The sequence below is a fragment of the Dysidea avara genome, chromosome 3, assembly GCF_963678975.1.
Source record: "Dysidea avara chromosome 3, odDysAvar1.4, whole genome shotgun sequence".
In the NCBI taxonomy this organism is placed as follows: Eukaryota; Metazoa; Porifera; class Demospongiae; order Dictyoceratida; family Dysideidae; genus Dysidea; species Dysidea avara.
This window is the reverse complement of record NC_089274.1, coordinates 6,008,470-6,025,938: the sequence shown is the minus strand read 5'-3', so window position 1 is coordinate 6,025,938 and position 17,469 is coordinate 6,008,470. Positions and strand designations below refer to the sequence as shown.

The following is a 17,469-nucleotide window of genomic DNA, read 5'->3' as shown; positions in this document are numbered from 1 at the left end:
ATTGATGATCCAGTCGTATTTGCCAGCTCTTAAGTCTCAATTGAATTTCGCACGCGAGTCTCTAGAGACTCCCCGGACTCTCTTGTCCTATAAAAATTAAAAAAAAATAACTAAATTTTTATTTATTACATACACGAACACATTAAACAGATACAAAATAAAATAAACACATTAAACAGATGAGTCAAGCTGAACCTCTGCCAGGCGCAGTTCACCTGAGGTAGTGGGGCGCTCCACATGTACAGGTCTCTTGTCCTATACGTTACTAATCAACTAATTATTAGACATGTTAAACCCACAATAACATGTTTCTGTCTTCGCAGGTGCCAGTCTTGATAGCTGGGATAATCAAACTGAGTAGCAAGGCTGATCTCGAGATTGAGAGCCGGGAAGTTCACTCACTTTATCGGCTGGCCAGGTTAGTACCATACCTATCACATGTCAAATGACTCGATCTGATTCAATCCTAGCATGTCATATCACCTGAAGTAACTAATGAGCTGACACATGTGACGCGACAAATCAAGGTTCCTTGCAATTTCGTACAGTGAGTTTATAAAGACTTAAAATGCTTATATGCTTACAGATGGGGAATTAGCTCAAATGGTAGAGCGCTCGCTTAGCATGCGAGAGGTACCGGGATCGATGCCCGGATTCTCCATAGGAGGATTTCTTTTTTTTTTAATACCTTTTACGTACCACGTTTTTTTCATGCGTTCTTCCCAATACTGTGTTATGCAAACACCTGATTTGCAGCTGTCTATAGACCACTTTGTACATGAATAAGGTCAGTTAAAGACACTGAGATTAATTTTATTGATTCATACCAGTTATAGGTACAGGAGGATGCAATACTTACAAAGCACTACTGAAGTGATGATGCAGACTAACATTCATTCTGAGTGAAGTCACATGGCAGTGTAGCAACCTCAACAAAGTGAGAGTTACACTTGAGGTCTACCTTGTTGTGTGGCTACACTTGATTACGCTATAAAGCAAAAGGGAATGCTTGGTGTGACTGCATGTAATGAATAAACAGTAAGCAGATAACTGACCTGGTGAGTAAATCAAGTACAGAACAATACTTATAGTATCCATGCAGAACCAAAAAAAGAGAGATTATAAGCATGTGAGTCTTTGGGCAACATGCGACCACAAAAAGGACCAGGCATGGGGCATAACAAGGTAAGACTGAAAAAAAATGCACACACGACTAAAACAAGTATACAAAAATAAACTTATAGGCTACAATATTACTCTATTAAACTGTGGACCACTCTTTACAGTCCCTTGCAAGGAAATTACTCTGGAAGCAGAAATACTGGCAAAGGCAGCATCATCCAAGCATGGGGTCTGGGGGGGCAGCCCTCACAGGAAAATTTTGCAAATTTAACTTTCTGAGATCAAATTTGGCAATGATTTTGACTTAACCTTAAGCATTGTGAGCCACTTTACCTAAGTGAAATCAAATTCATTATTTTCTAGCAGTGCTAGCTAGCTTTCATATAAAGGGCACAGCATCTGCTGCAATATGGTTTAAGTTCAGTTCAAGGGATCTAGGAGTTGGTCTTTGTTTTTATTGTTTAAAGAATTTTAATGATGGATGTTCTATTAGAGTAGTTGACTGTTTTATTAGAGTATTTCAGCTCTTTTAGCAGTTTTACCCCTGAAATTTGATCCCCACTTAGAAGAGATTTTCTCTTCTCACTGCTTCCATGTTTTCATTGCCAACGTATGTTTTAGATGCAACTGCACCTGTACTGAAGTTTCTACTACCTTTTTAGCCAGCAAATAGCAAAATTGTGGAGGGGGATGCTTCATTCCATGCACTGCCCTTGTTTACTTTTGTTCACCCTAAATTAATTAGTATAGTATATAAGAAATGTTGAGTGTGCTTGTCATGCTGCCCTACCACATTTTTTAGCTTCCGCTATAGATGCCCCTAGCTTAGCACACCCCCTTGGGAAATCCTAGATCTGCCTCTGGTAAATACATCGTAATGATTCAGCACTGTTATTTCAATTGTGTTGTAGTAGTTTGCAATGTTAAGGTGATCAACTCAAATTCAGCCAGCAACTTAAGATACTCAACTTTAGCTAGTTTGTTTCCTGTTTTGGGCAGACTGCATATGCTGGGCAAAGTCCTGAAAACAAATTAATTCTAACAGAGTGATGGATGGGCTCTGGAATTATATATAACAAACAATGTCTGGAGAGATGATTAGAAGATTAGATGGAACTGTCGTTTGGGGAGCATCATCGAGACTTGGTAAATTTTAATAAATATAGCATCGACAAAGACCTTAACAAGTTTGTAAGTATACCATTGTTGATTTAACGCAGTAGCTCAGCTGCTTAAAACATGTGCTGTTGTAGGACGCTTTGAGTCACAAAGTGAGCACTTCGCTTTGTATTGAATTGACCATCTCTGCAAATTAACAGCTGTAGGTAGAGTATCAGATGCTGCACGCAGGAGAATGACAGTTGACCAGGGTGGAAAGCATAAGTTTTACATGAGCCCTCAAACTTGGACTGAATGGTCAGCATCTGCATGCAATCTATTTATATAACTCATGGTGAAAAATTACTGCTATTTAATACTGAAACCAAAATCAAAGCAACTGTTACCCAGCACTTTCATGCATACTAAGCGCCTTTAAAATAATTATCATGTTGCTGGTGTTTAAGACATTTATAGAGCCTTTAACATAGGACTTCACATCTGGCCAAAATAGTAAAAATCTACAGTGAGTCATGTACACTACTATAAGAGGTGATCATTTGCTACTTCAAAACAGCAACTATAAGAAAGAGAATCTGCTCTCCCCAACTACCTACAGACTTAGCCTGTTTGTTCCTCTCCTCTTGCCAGTTCCTGTGGGACCATTACTAGCAATGACACATCACACATCTGATTGTATAAATACTTTCAGGATTACCTCAATGCAGTTCGATCATATAAAAGTTATAAACTCACAGCTACTAGTATAGGCACAGAGAAAGGAAGATTAGAAGACCAACCCTAATGTCAGGAATTAACCCAGTAAGATGATTAATAAAACTCTAATAGGGCATTCAGTTAATTCTAAGAACAATCTGGTGCATGTATGTATGTATGTATATGATAATGAGTAATAAATAATGAGCTACCCTCCTGCATTGGTTTAATCTACAATAACTTTCCTGATCCATAAAGTTAACAATAAGTGCCCTATGAGATTATACTTGTTTTATATATTGCATTTGACTATATTATTCTTAGGGCAAATGAGCAGTCCATTTCTGGAATGTGGATACTGGACTCCTTTGAGTGTAGTTTATTGCTCTTTCTTGAACTGCCTAGCCTATAGTACTGCCAAACATGAATGGCAATAAATGATATTCATAATAATGCATACTAAACATTGCCGCATTATGTGTAGGTATCATGTCTAAAGTAACTTCTCAAGTATATATTTTTCAAGATATGACATTTTCAAGTTCATTTAGCTTTCCCATAATATTTTAAAGGGGATGTCCCTTCTAGGCAATCACATTATAGATAATGTAATAAAAATTGTCATATCTTAATTTTAGTGAATATCAATAATCTCTCTGCCGATAATGAATTTAATTGACAAAGTGGAACACTGCGATCTGCATGAAAAATGAAAAGAAATGTAATGCACTTGCAAGGTGCCAATATGTGACTGAATATTGGAAAATCACCCATATGGGTGCACGTGAAATAATTAGAATTTTCATGCTTAGTGGGTTACTATTACGAGCAGAGCACAGTTATTAAAAAAATATATCTAAAATTTTCTAGTAATTTAAGATATTGAGAATGGCTTACAATCATTAACAAGTAGGTTTGCACTATAAAGCTTGTTATTTGAGCATTAAATATTTTAAGTGTCAAATGCACCCATATGGTTGATTTTCCAAAATTCGGTCACATATGTAACCGGACCTGCGAAAACAGGGAATATGGGCACAAACTACATCCCATCACCCTACAGGTCATATTTCAGTACTGGAAAAGTGTATTTCTATTCTGTAACTTGCATCATGATGCCAATTAAGGCTTACTAAGAACTGAAAAATTGCAATGCCATAGCATAATGGTACAAAACGTTATGAGTAATGAAAGTGTGAAAAAGTAGGCAAAAATCATGTGCCCACGTGCCCTATTATTGCAGGCTTGGTCACATATATGCTGTATGTGCTCTCAGAGTGCAGTGGCGTAGCCAGGAAAATAATTTATCTGAGGCAAAGACTGATCAATACTGGAAGAGTGTGTACCACAACTTTTAAATGTATAGCTAGCTAGGTAGTTAGTGGATTTACTGAGTATAGTGTACGAAGCACATTCCGAATTGTGAAGCATAAGCATTCTAGAGGGTCTGGGGGCATGCTCCAACAAAATTTTTTTAGCATCTCAAGATTGAATCTGGAAGCAGTAGATTCAGTCTCCTTTCTGGTGCTATATGATGATTCATGGATATTTGAACATATAGCTAGATAGTGTCGTGTGCACTTACGTGCTACTATGCAGGAACACAATCAGCAGCTATAGGATTTCTGCTGCCTGAGTATGTTTGTACCAGTTGTTTCAGCATCTGCTTCAGCAAGCTATCCTTCTGGTATAAGGCTCTCAGGGTTTTCTAGATATATAGATACTACAGGAGTCATGCAAGTCCTGGACCAGCTATACCTAGTTATTTGTTTGTCTATCCCCACCCACCCTAATTCCGAAGACAGAAAGCCTCAAGGCATAGTATAAGTAGTTGTAGGGTAGATATGAGATGCTTTCTTGCTGACCCTGCTGCATCATTACATTGTTCTAATCATTATACCCTGTGGGCTCAATTGTTCAAATGCATGTCCAATTGACTAAAATTTTAGTATTATTAGGCAATATTTGTAGCAAAATTAAGGCAGGCCTACTCAAGCTGGAACTCTGAATTTTTACTGAGGCAAGTGCCTTGATTGCCTCAATGGTAACTACCCTACTGAGAGTGTACTTTAAAAAGATAATTTATCCCACTGCTAACATGTGTATAGTTAGTATTTTAGAGGATAGAAAACTGTGCTATATATGACTTCTGGAATTAAAAGATAAGCTGGATTACTGTAGCATTACAGATATTGTATGAAATTAACTAACACACAGATCATGGGCCTGTGAAAACAGGGCACATAAAATTTGCCTATTTTTTCACACTTGCTTGCCTCATAACTTTTACTCCATTGTTCGATAAACAAGTTACTTGTAAAAAGTAATTGTCCCAACACTGGTAGCAACCCACCCAGCTATAACATTAGTGGGTACCCAGTGTAAACTGAAGAACCAAATGCCAACTGTCCATGTCTCTGAAGGTCCAAGTGGGACTTCAGGTGCCCACGTCTTTACCTGTGAGACATGTTACAGCCTCCTGCAGATTACTAGTCCTACCCTAGGAAGATAATGCTGGTGCTGACTTAAAGCACCTGAGTGATGCAGTGCTACTTCAACTGGGTAGGTGTGACCGCTAGTGGCAGCTGAAGGTTTTGCTTTATGTGTGTGTGTGTGTGTGTGTATTATGTACGTGTTAACCACTATTTTAATGCAAGGGCTGATTATAAGCACCCAAACTGAAAAGGATCTGCTACAAACATGGGTTCAAGTACATGAGTATACTTAAGAACAAATTTGAAAGTACTGGCTTTACCACAAATTTCTTGTAAGTTTTTTTGCTAAGTACTTGGGTAATTAAAATATAAGTATTTTAAGTATTGTGTACTTTGTATGCATGTGTCTACTAAGTAAGATTGGAAAACACTAGAAGAATATTCATGAAGTTATACTTATACAGCAAATGACATGTAAGTTATGGGTGCTAATTACATTGTGATAGGTTGTCATCGTGATTTCATATTGAAATAGCCCGCTTCTTTATACACATGAAGGAGTACAGGAAAAACACTATACCTTGGTAATTCATGGTGAATATATGTTTCAGTCATGAGTTATGATCGATTCGTTAAGCACCTGTAACTTATTTGCTATATTATTGCTGTACAAATTATTAACTGTTCCAACTGTGTTGTGCTATAACTCAAAGGCCACTCATCTTACAAGGCTGAAACTTTGACTTCCACTCCTTTGTTACTAAAATGGAATTCAAGAAATGTGCAAAGATTTCACTCAGTGGGTCACATTCAGCATGAAATGACATATCCATACATGTGCTTGTTGCCTTTTTGAGTGGTGTAATCAACACTTCATTGAAGTTTCCTGCAGCTGCTGGTTGTTGTCACAATTTGCCTATTGGAAATGTATCAGACCCATTTTAGCACGGGCACTTATAATCTCTAATTGATAAGCCTTTGCACTGAAGTAGTGGTGTGGCAGCAGGAGACTTTGTATGTGTTTCTTTAGTCATCAAATATAATAATCCATGCCAATAGCATCGCAAAAGAATGGTGCAATCTATGTACATATCACACTTCTAGTGTATTTTTTCCCAGTGGTAAAATTAGTCTAGTGTAATTATATTCCTACTCAGGGGCGGATCCAGGGGGGGGGGGGGGGCTTTGGGGGCTGAAGCCCCCCCTTCATATTTAGGCTTTACTTGATCAATATGCTGAGTATTATAATGAAATTTTGTCTTTGCATAATTATATGATCACTAATAATACAAATACTTATAAAACCACCTTATAAACGTCTTTCCAAGGTATTATCAGTGGATTTATGCTAAAATTGATGCAACAAGGACCCGAATCAGCATTGGAGGTTTACAAGATCGAGATACTCTAATAGAGCAGTCAGCTAACTACTCTAATAGAACATTCACTGGAAACATGTAGTTGGTTCTCTTATGGAATTTTTCCAAACCTGCCTGCACCTATACATGCAATGAAATGAATTGGTCTGTTTAAAGGGCTTCATTCATCTACTTGTGTATGACAATACTTAATTCAGGTTCACAATTTCCATTGAAAATGCTCTCAGATTCAATCTTGTATTGTTCAAATTTCAAAATTTTCCACTTTCAACATTATTATTCTAACATGCATCTATTCAGTGTTGTGCAATTGTGAGAGGGGTGCATCATGTACTTGGTTGTCTGTACCTACCCAAACTTTTCCATTAGCAAAATGCTTCAGAGAGCCATACCTATAATCTAAAGGCAGTATATAAAATATCTACAGGCAGAAAATATTATGAATTTTATGTGGAAATGTCTCCAAATTGCAGTGTTTTAGCATCTATTTTTCAAAATTTTCCTGGGGGGCATGCCCCCAGACCCCCCTAGTTCCAGCATGCTTCGCATGCTGGGAAGTGTGCTTCGCTACCTCTACCCAAGAGATTAGTACCTTGAGTTAGCCCCCCCCTTTTATAAATCCTAGATCCGCCCCTGCTACTGCAAAGCAGTACTATTGTTAGCAATAATTCAGAGTCATAACCAATCTAGCTTTTACTGTTTTCATGCTCTTAGTTTATATTTTCTTGCCTCTGTTGTATGGGTTGTACCTTCAAACCTCTCTAATCCGACATTCAGGAGCCATAGGATTAAGGATTATCAAGTCATCTCTGTAATCTGACATCGTACAATATCTAAAATTATGTCAGACTATGCAGTAAATTACTGGTAAAATAGAACATGCATGTTTTTTAACATTACAATTTGCAAGTATTATAGCTTATTGTTAACAAACTTAATTCTTTGGTTGCTTAAAATTATTTTCTGTGATTTCCTTTTAATGCTGCTATTATTGTTCGTTGGATTACAAAGATCAAAAACAATGTATTTCCAAGTGTAAAGAATCAAATTTTGTGTTGGATTGCGGAGTACAGAAGTGAGGTTGTTTTCTACACAAGTGTTAATGATAATAAAAATGTTACATTTTGATCAAATTAGAGAGGATTCTGGATTATGCAGGTGTTGGATAAGAGAGATTCGACTAAAACTTAGGCTACTGAATAATGAATCACCCGCTCACATGCATTTTTATGAAATGGGAAAAAATGGAGTGGCCTTATAGAATATAATATCAATATATTGTGGTATATGTATATTTGGAATGTATTGGGTTTCAATAGCTGACATTCTCATGAATCAAATACGTTGTAGCTAATTGCCAGCTAGGTTTTAATAACTAAATGATCATTTAGCAAATTCTGGAAAGGAGAAGGGGCTCTGCATTTCCATAAAAGTAACAAACACCCATTTTGTTTATATTCCACTTTATATCATGTGAATATATATCTCTGTACCACAATACAATGGAGACAATATATATACAACCTAATACTACACCATTGCAACTCCAGCATACATAGCGGTGCAATTATATTGCCACTGTATTTTCAGTGAACCATGCATGCTACAATTAAAGTGCATCAGTAGTCATATATACTAGGTCCCACTTTTCATAACTACAGGTGATAAAGTACGTGCATGTCTACAAGTGTATAAATATGTGAATGTGGCTACTGTTTATAATTGCTTTATTATAGGTATACTTGTTGTGTTTTAGTGAAAGTACAACTGTGTGGTTGAGGAAACAACATTGAACATGAGTTAAACAAAATACATGGTTACAGTAGCTATAACTGCATGGCTACATGCTAAATGTAGTTAATTGATTTCATATCATTATCTACCCACCTACAAATTCAGGCCACTCCCTGGGTTGATTACTATAACAAACTTGGTAATGAGTATGTATGTACACGTATGTATATGCTACATAAACATACAGTGATGTTGAGTATATTGCACGTATACATGTACAGTACGTAATGTCAAGAATTCTTGGGTTTCCCTGTGTTTTACTTCATTCTCTCTAAATTAAAAGTGATTGTTATTAATTGACGTTACAAACCCACTGCCATAATTTTCAATACTCTCACTATTCTTTAACATAATTATACATAATTTGTATTAGCAGAATAATAACAATAGTTGTTTTGTTTGTTCTTACTAACACAGGTAGCCATTATTCAATGTCTGGTCAGACAGATGATCACTTCGATTACAGCTGCGTACATCATTCGAAGAACACTGTCATCATGAGGAAAGGATTTTCATTTTAAATACATGACAAAAATGTGTTTATGGTGTATTTAACCGTAAAAATTAGTTTAAACCAACAGATATTTTATTGAAAATAATCATGACCAAACGTGATACAAATACAGGAGTTCTCTAACTTATTTAGACCCGTTGTACCTTAACACTGTTGACAGCAGAGAAATGTATCGTTAATCAGTAGAAACAAGCCATCACTCCACTGGTAACAGTTACAGGTTTAAAATTAATAGATGCGTTGCCAGCGCTACCAATGTAGGTGTGCATAATATACATGAAAAGGGTCTACGTAACTTAGACACCTCCAAAATCCACCAAAAAAAGGTTCTAAGTACTGCTATGTTGGTTTCATGGAAAACTGCTGTGTTGACTGGTAATGGTCATGCAGCCTTCCAAAATGAAGAGACAAACAATAGCAATGATGTAGGGGTGGGCGGTATCTCGGTTATATCGTAAAACCACGATATTCTGATGTAACGATACCAGTATCGTCAAAAATTCTTGGAAACGATATTATCGCGATATCGTGATTATCACGGTGTTCAATAACATTCGTATTAGCTAACTACTGTAAACATAGTGCTGCTGTTTAGCTCCAGGAAAGATCGAGATACTCTAATAGAGCAGTCACCTATATACTCTAATAGAGCAGTCAAGTAACTTTATAGAGCATTCATGCGAATATGAAAGTAGCTACTTAAGGGATTTATTATTTTGCATTTTTATTGAGGAAAGAATATTTCTGCACATTGTGGCATTATAGCTAATAAAATGTGCATGGGTGAATGAGCTTTTGTTGCTATAGTTAGTAGTGATTTAGTCATGCATAGGAATCTGTAGAGCTCTTGAATTTATGTCATGCACTTGGGTGTGTAAGACACATCCTCTCCATGCTTAATTGTAGGTCTAGCTAATGTCTATATCTCCATGTATAGTTCAATAAATGGTTAATGCCATGTACATGTATTTTGCACATCCATCATGTTGCTGCAGGTTATATCACTTGTGTAGCTAGGTGTAGTTTCATAGTAGAGCATCTGTCAAAATATGAAAAAAATATCGTGATAATTAGTAATATCATGATATTTTCCCCATGATATATCGTGATAGTAAAATTTCAATACCGCCCAGCCCTACAATGATGCTACTGGCTGATAGTGGCACAGTCATGTAAATACCGGAGAACGCGTTTATACTTAGCTGGTGACCAGGGAATGTGTTTAAGGTTCAGCACATCCCCATCCTCAATTATCCTGACTGTCACAGGCAATCAGGCTTTTATCGAATGAATGAAACAATCTATAATTTTATCAGCACTGCCATTAGGCTAATAATTAGCACCAAGAGTAAATAATGGAAGAGAGAGTATCCAACTGCCATATACTGCATCAAAAATGAGCACGTCAAGTAGAGAAGCCATTCTGTAGTGCTTTCAAAGACAGTGTTGAATGAAGTAATAAACACCTGCTAGGTCAGTCTGTTTGAAGTACCCAGGCATGATTTGAAGTCAAACAGTCTGAGCTAGAAGGTGTTTATTACTTCATTCAACACTTACTTTGATAGCACTACGGGATGGCTTCTCTACTTGACGTGCTCATTTTTGATGCAGTATATGGCAGTTGGATACTCTCTCTTCCATTATTTACTCTTGTTAGCACTGATGATTGGCTTTTTGTGAATGAGGCATTCAACTGTGTTTGAAATTCAACTGTTGCACAGACTAACTGATACAATGCCTCATAAGCAGAAAACTGTGGTAAGGCCATGGCTACCTGTATAATTTCCTTTACATATGGGACACAGGCCTTTTGCATATTCTATACCAATGCTGGCACTAGTAATCTGTTAGTACATGATTGTACCAGAAGCTATATATGTTACAATTACCTTACAGAACAGCATAACATTCGGATCGTTTTGTACACTAATGATTGTGGGTTCTACGTATCATGTGTGCTGACAGTTGCGCATGTGGGAATTATCACGTGTACAACAAGTTCCTTCTTTGATTCTAAACCAGTGCACTTAAATCACAATTCAGTCTTCATAAAATAATCATTAGTATTTCTTGGCTTGTCACTCTTGCTTCTTTTTACTGGGTGAAGGACTGGCATTGACAAACTAGGCACCTCATTCTGTGGCAGGAAGCTGTACACCCATACACACATCGCGCCATTTTTGAATAATGATTGGTCTTGTTATTGTCCACCAGTATACGTGATGATCCGTTCACTTCATCATGATCACGTACTCTTCCAGACAAACCAGTATAGTATAATGCATTTTTATAGCTTATAATGTAGCCTTTTTATTGTAGCTGTGTGAATTCACTGTATACGGCTAGCGGCCTATAGTATGTAAATAATAAATTAGCTAACAATAGGCTATTCTATAAGGGGCCATGCTGCATGGGTTCCCTGTGAACTTTGGGGAAAAAGTTGCAAGTCATTGCTAGTTTTACTTGCTTTTAGCATTGCTTTTAAGGCATTTTCAAGCCTTTAAATTGCACAAATTCTGCAGCTTCTGGGGTTACACCCCCAGACCCCCTTGAACTTCTAATTACTATAAGGCCATCATTATTAAATTCCTTGTTTCCCGTCACCGCCCGCATCAATTTTTAGGTAGCCACACCAAACTTTAACTATTTGATTATAGATCTCATGAATGCACGATTTCATGATGGAGGGAGGCACAAACTCACTAAGCTTTAAGATAAATGTATTAGCTATGCATATAAACATAGTAGTCCCTCCACTCTTGTTCCACAGGCTGCATAGTGTACAAACCTGACAGTTTTCAAGATTGAGATACTCTAATAGAGCAGTCAGAGACTGAAATAACAAGAGTCAAGTGTACAATTAATAATCAATAATCACCCCCCTCCCACATCAGTTTTTGTTCCATTGGGTGATGGGAAACAAGCAATATAATAATGATGGCCTAACTACATAGCCATATAGCAAGTTTCATGCTGTGTCCCCTGTATGTCAGCTAGGTCTACAATTACCTGCCTATTATACTGTAGCTAGTATAGAAAGTCTGAAGAACAACAAGGTATAGGGTAGAACATATTTATATAGCTAGCTAGCAGTGAAATATCACTAAAATTGCATATCTGAGGGTCTAATTTTCAAAAATTTCTTGGGGGGGCATGCCCCTGAGACCCCCTAGAAAATGCTTATTCTTTGCACTTCGCATACTGTGCAGCAATTCCTCTCATTGGCAACCATGCAATTTCAACATATGCAATGACTTGACCAACTCAATTTTTTCCTCCTCTGGCCCTGTGGGGAGAGCACTAGCTGCTGTACTTTTTAAGTAGCAACAATCACTCCTTAGCAAATTGATTTTTCTCATTATGGCCTTTGCAGATGTCTTTAAAAGGCTATGAAACACCAACAACATGATAATTATATTTAGAGGCGTTAAGTATGCACGAAAGTTTGAAAGTTGTCTTAACTTTGATTTCAAGTGAGTTTGTAATAATGGTGGTAACGTGCAGTTTTCATGAGTTATATAAATTGATTTTGGTATGACAAGGTGTACTTCTGTCAAAAGAAGTATGGCTCTTCCACCAAAGTTGGGGGAAGGGAGGGGGGAATTTGCCCCAAAAGCCCCATCCTGGATCCACCGCTGACTAGTGCACTGACTAGTGCACTTATTAGTGCACTAGCACCTATCCCCACCCCCGGGGATCCCAATACACCTACTGGGGATTGACATCTACATCTTGCCCCACCTTGGGTCTTTTGATGACAGGGGCAGTTTGAATAATAATAATAATAACCAAAAATTGAGATAATCAAATCCTGCAAGGGGGCTGTAACCCCTCCATCCTCCCTTTCTAAGTTAGTACTTGGCCAATAAAACCCTAAATCTTCTATGTGTATCAAAAGCAGACTTATTTCAGGAACTATGCATCACTACCAACACAAAATAATAATGCCTATGTAACTATACCTATTGTTCAACTCTGTTCTAGCTTCCTTGAAGAGTTCTTCCAAAAACAGGTTTCAATTGTGGGTTGCATCTCCAGTTACAAATGTTTTAATTGTGGGTTTTGTTTTATTCAGATAATTTGCAGTGTTTTCCACTATGGCTGTAAGAGGTGATCAGTGTGTTATATTTTAAAATGAATTATGATTCAAAAAGTGGTACGTAGTTGATTTAATTGGTTAGAGTTATCAGCTTCAGTATAATAATTAGCTACGTAGCTACTAACTCAGCCATTTAGCAAACTGTAGTCTTTTGGTAATTTACAGTCTCATAAGGCAGCTATAGCATATTCACTCACTTCTGTCTATGAATGTAAAATCTATATCAGTTAATTACCTTCTGATATGATCCCATGCTGTGGGTTATATTGCTGGAATTTGTAGCTAGCTATAGATCAGTCTTCATAACCCAGCAGATCTATGGAAACAATTTAAGTTGACTATAAATCAGAAAGCCCATAAATGCAAATATAGTTGCACTTTGCTAAGGATTGCCAATGGACTAGCTAATAGTTGCTAGTACCCTTTACTGCATTCTGCTTTTCAGTACACTTTATTGGTGTTACGGCTAACAAAGTGTGACTAGGCTAAGGAGCATGCATACTAATAATTGTGACGTTCAACACTACTACTTAGCTATACATGTTTCTGCCTCACAGATTTAGCTGATTAGAACATGGCTAAGAGGAGCTGGTGCATTATGGTATATAGCTATATCTAAATGCTTAGTAGCTACAAATGAAAAGATTATCATGTAGCTATGCATGATAGCTACTCAATGCATATTGCAATCAGTTTTGATTTAGGAAAAGTAAATTTTACAGGGGCATATATACTACATGAATCTTACCACAAGGGCCTTGTGAGAAGGCTTGGTACTCTTCTAATGTCTGGCTAGTTATCTATGTCACTGTCCAGCTTAGCCCCCCCTTTCAAAAAATCCTATATCCGCCCCTGATCACCTATAGAAATCCCTCAATCGAGGTGGGGGTTTTGACAAGCTTCTTAGCCCCAGTACTATAGACTTTGTCAAATCCCCTGTAGCCTATGGGTGGGGCGAGGGGTGGGGTGTGACACTGATAGGTCAAGGGTGTAGGTGCATAACGAATACATCAGTAACTAATTCATTACCAACTTTGTCTGTACTTTGGATGGACATAAGGTTGCAGGAATTTTAAAAAGGGATTTCCACTACAGTTAAGTGACCATTATATGTGACTGGGTCTGAAATTCCATTATTTTTCACTTAAAAAAACTGCTTAAAACAATCTCAGATTCACCTTTAGAGAGCCTAATTTTCAAAAATTTCCTGACATGCTTCGCATGCTAGTTTCACACACTAATGTTGTCATCGTTATACCAAATAACTAATTTGATAAAAAAAGAAAGCAGAATGTATTAGACATACAGGGATGCAAATTTAAGGCAACATAGTGCAGCAGTGAAAAGGCTGCTGCTGCTAGGTATCATCAAAAGTTGTTGTTGTTGTTGTTTTTTAGGCTTTACAAGTGCTGAAGGTCTATAGGACACCTCAGTTCCTACAGCCCGTCTAAAGTTGTTATCAACCATCTATTACTATATCATTTAGCATCAGAAAACCAGGAAAAACCATTGGTGTTATCACCTGGCAATTTCAGTATTTTGTGAAATATTGCATTTTTTAATACAAATGTATTAGCAAATGCAATATTAGCTACAAAAATAATACTGAAATTGCCAGGTGATCAGTAACTCCATATACTATGGTTGATCACTTTTGATGATACCTAGCAGCAGCAGTCTTTTCACTGCTGCACTATGTTGCCTTAAATTTGCATCCCTATATAAATAGTCTTTTTTTTTCTTTTCTTTACTTTTTTATCATAATCCATCCAAACTTGGTAATGTAGCTATAGCTAGTTCTATTGGCTGAGTCAGAAATCAAAGTCTTGATAACTGGCCACGTTGGCAAGGCAAGACTTGCTGATTCAGAATTATGTAGTTTCGCTACGTTAGCACAATTGCAAGACCATATATGGATAGACGACGCAAGAATTACAGTACCCACGTGCCCCTCCACGCCCAACCTCCGAAGCCATTTTCAGTGGTGCTGGGCCACCTGTGTGGCCGCCACAGGCCATCTGAACAACCAAGAAGAAATGACCCCAGAATCTGATGAGAGTTTTTTAGATGAGGCGCCCACTGAAACTCCCCGGAATCTATCAAATAGTGTAAATCGCGAAAGGCGATCGCGAGCCAGAAGGAAGATCGGAGTTGACTCAGTTGGGCAGTGTAGTCACTGCCAGACGAAGACCTGGACGAAGAAAACATTAAATAATGATGTACAACGCTACAGGAGGTCTACCAACAATTCTTCCTTTAAGGGAGTCACAGTACCTTCGAGTGAGCTGCAGGCGGTAAACTCGAGGCACTCAGTTAAGAAGAGTTTGAATGCCAGCAGTGGAGAACGTCAAGACAAAGAGATTCGAGATTTGGATAGATTAAAAGGGGTGAAATTCCAAAGGGAAGGCGTGGGCTCGGGCTTGGGGCATGCAGAAGAGAATACCGTATCAATTTCTTGTACTGGTGAAAGGGTAGATAAAATAGTTCAAGTGAGTCAGTCCAACAAGAGTGAATTTGAAGTAGATGATGAAGGTACAAGGTGGCTGAAACTGTCTGGTGAAACAACAAAGTCTATCAGCAATAGAATGATTGATAAAGCTGAAGTTGAAACAGCTGTTGTTTGTAATGCTTGTTACGATACCAAAATAGACAATAAAACCAAAAAAGATGAATCTGAAAATGACACATCTTATGACAATAAACAGAATAAAAGCTACAGTTCCCCCATTACTTGTGGCACAGAATTGGAGGTTAGAGACAGCCAAGCAAAACAAGTTTTTTATGAAGGAAAAGATTGTAATGATGATTGTGAGATTTGTAATAGTGGCATAGAATCGCGTGAGAAAGGAATACCTTATAGCAAAGATATTGTGAAGTCTGGCAATGTACTTTGCTGTGCTGCTACAAAGCAAGAGGAAACTGATGACAGTGAAGCTTGTAATCATAAAGATACAGTTTTAAACAGTGTTTCTATGGAATTTGATGATAGGGGAGCCTATAGCTGTGAGCCTGTCACTTGCTTCGGCAGAGTGAAAGCAGCTGAAACCAGTGCTTGTAGTGCAGAAACTTGTTTGTCAGCAATTTGCTTACCATGCCATGCAATACCACAATATGATGATAAATTAATATTTCAATGGACAGCGATAAACACTATTGACTTAACAGTTGCAGAGGCAGCACTTTGTGTTGTAAAACATCATCGAAATAAACCAATACAGTGCAAAGAGTATGTAGTACCAGAACAAGAGTCCCAAATTGGGTATGAGAGCCACTTGAATGGTGGGGTCATGGTTAATGGACACACTCTAGTGTACTATAATGTAAGTATGATGCTAATGGGTAGTTTGCGAGGAGATAAAACAAATAGATCACATGATTATAGTGGCTTTGGCTCACTGAGAAACAACTCTGGATTAGAGCAGTTTCGTGATACTTGCAATGAGACAACTTTTGCATCCTTCAGAGAAAACCGACAATTCAATTATGCACAGTCTTCATATAGAGCTGAGATTGTGGGTGCTTCAAACTTAGCAGGAGTGTACAGTGAATCTGATGTTACACATAAACCACTTGATCACAAACAAACGCTACACATTATGAATGATGGTCTTACCCAAGATCAGAAGCCTGTTACAGGTACCTTGATCTCCTGTTACAGCATCATGGTTATTTTTATGTTAATATGTAGGCCATGCATCTGCAGTGCTACCTGAAACTACAGATGCTCTTGCTCTTAAACCTAAGCACGATGTCACCAAGAGTTTTGGTTACAACAAACCGACTTACCCAGTTTTGATAGGAAATTATGTCAAAGTGTATCTAACCAAATTGTTTGCTATCTTACCACATCATAGTAAATTCATGGTGAAAGAAAGGCTACCGACTACTTCAGGAATCACTAGAGCAAAGCTAACCTTGAAGTCCAGCAGTCCACTAGAAAGGTTGTTCTAAATAGTGATGTAAAGATGTAGGGGAATTCCAGATGCATACTTCAGCAAATGTTTCATGTGCCATATAAGTATTGAATGGAATGGTATATTTAGCGGAATTGGCAGAATTGTCATTTACAGATTATGGACAGCCTTAGAACATCCACTATCAGTTAGCTACTCATTGTTACATATATAAATACAGCTACATAGAACTCATGCCACGATTGAAGTGCATGGTCTTTGTAGCACCGATTTTCTGTCTTCTTGCAGCTTACCATCATCTGTGGCAATCAATTCTTAGACTGGAGTCTTATCTCGAGCCTCATCAATTGCTTTAATGATTTATTGATCATCACCTTCCAATTAACACACCGTATTT

At 37.6% G+C, this 17,469-nt stretch overlaps 1 protein-coding gene and 1 non-coding gene across 2 annotated transcripts in view; both read left to right on the top strand.

Annotated features, from left to right (window-relative positions):
- The first annotated feature begins 588 nt into the window (after positions 1 to 588).
- On the top strand, positions 589 to 661 carry Trnaa-agc (transfer RNA alanine (anticodon AGC)). The gene has a single exon. It is a non-coding gene; the product is annotated as a tRNA-Ala (tRNA).
- Positions 662 to 15,111: 14,450 nt separating this feature from the next.
- The window catches only part of LOC136249075 (uncharacterized), a 29,311-nt gene continuing 26,953 nt past the window's right edge, over positions 15,112 to 17,469 (top strand). The window contains exons 1-2 of the mRNA XM_066040983.1: positions 15,112 to 16,794; positions 16,847 to 17,099. Of these exons, the coding sequence (XP_065897055.1) occupies positions 15,195 to 16,794; positions 16,847 to 17,099 (1,853 nt within the window). The 5' untranslated portion in view covers positions 15,112 to 15,194. The remainder of the gene's footprint in view (positions 16,795 to 16,846; positions 17,100 to 17,469) is intronic.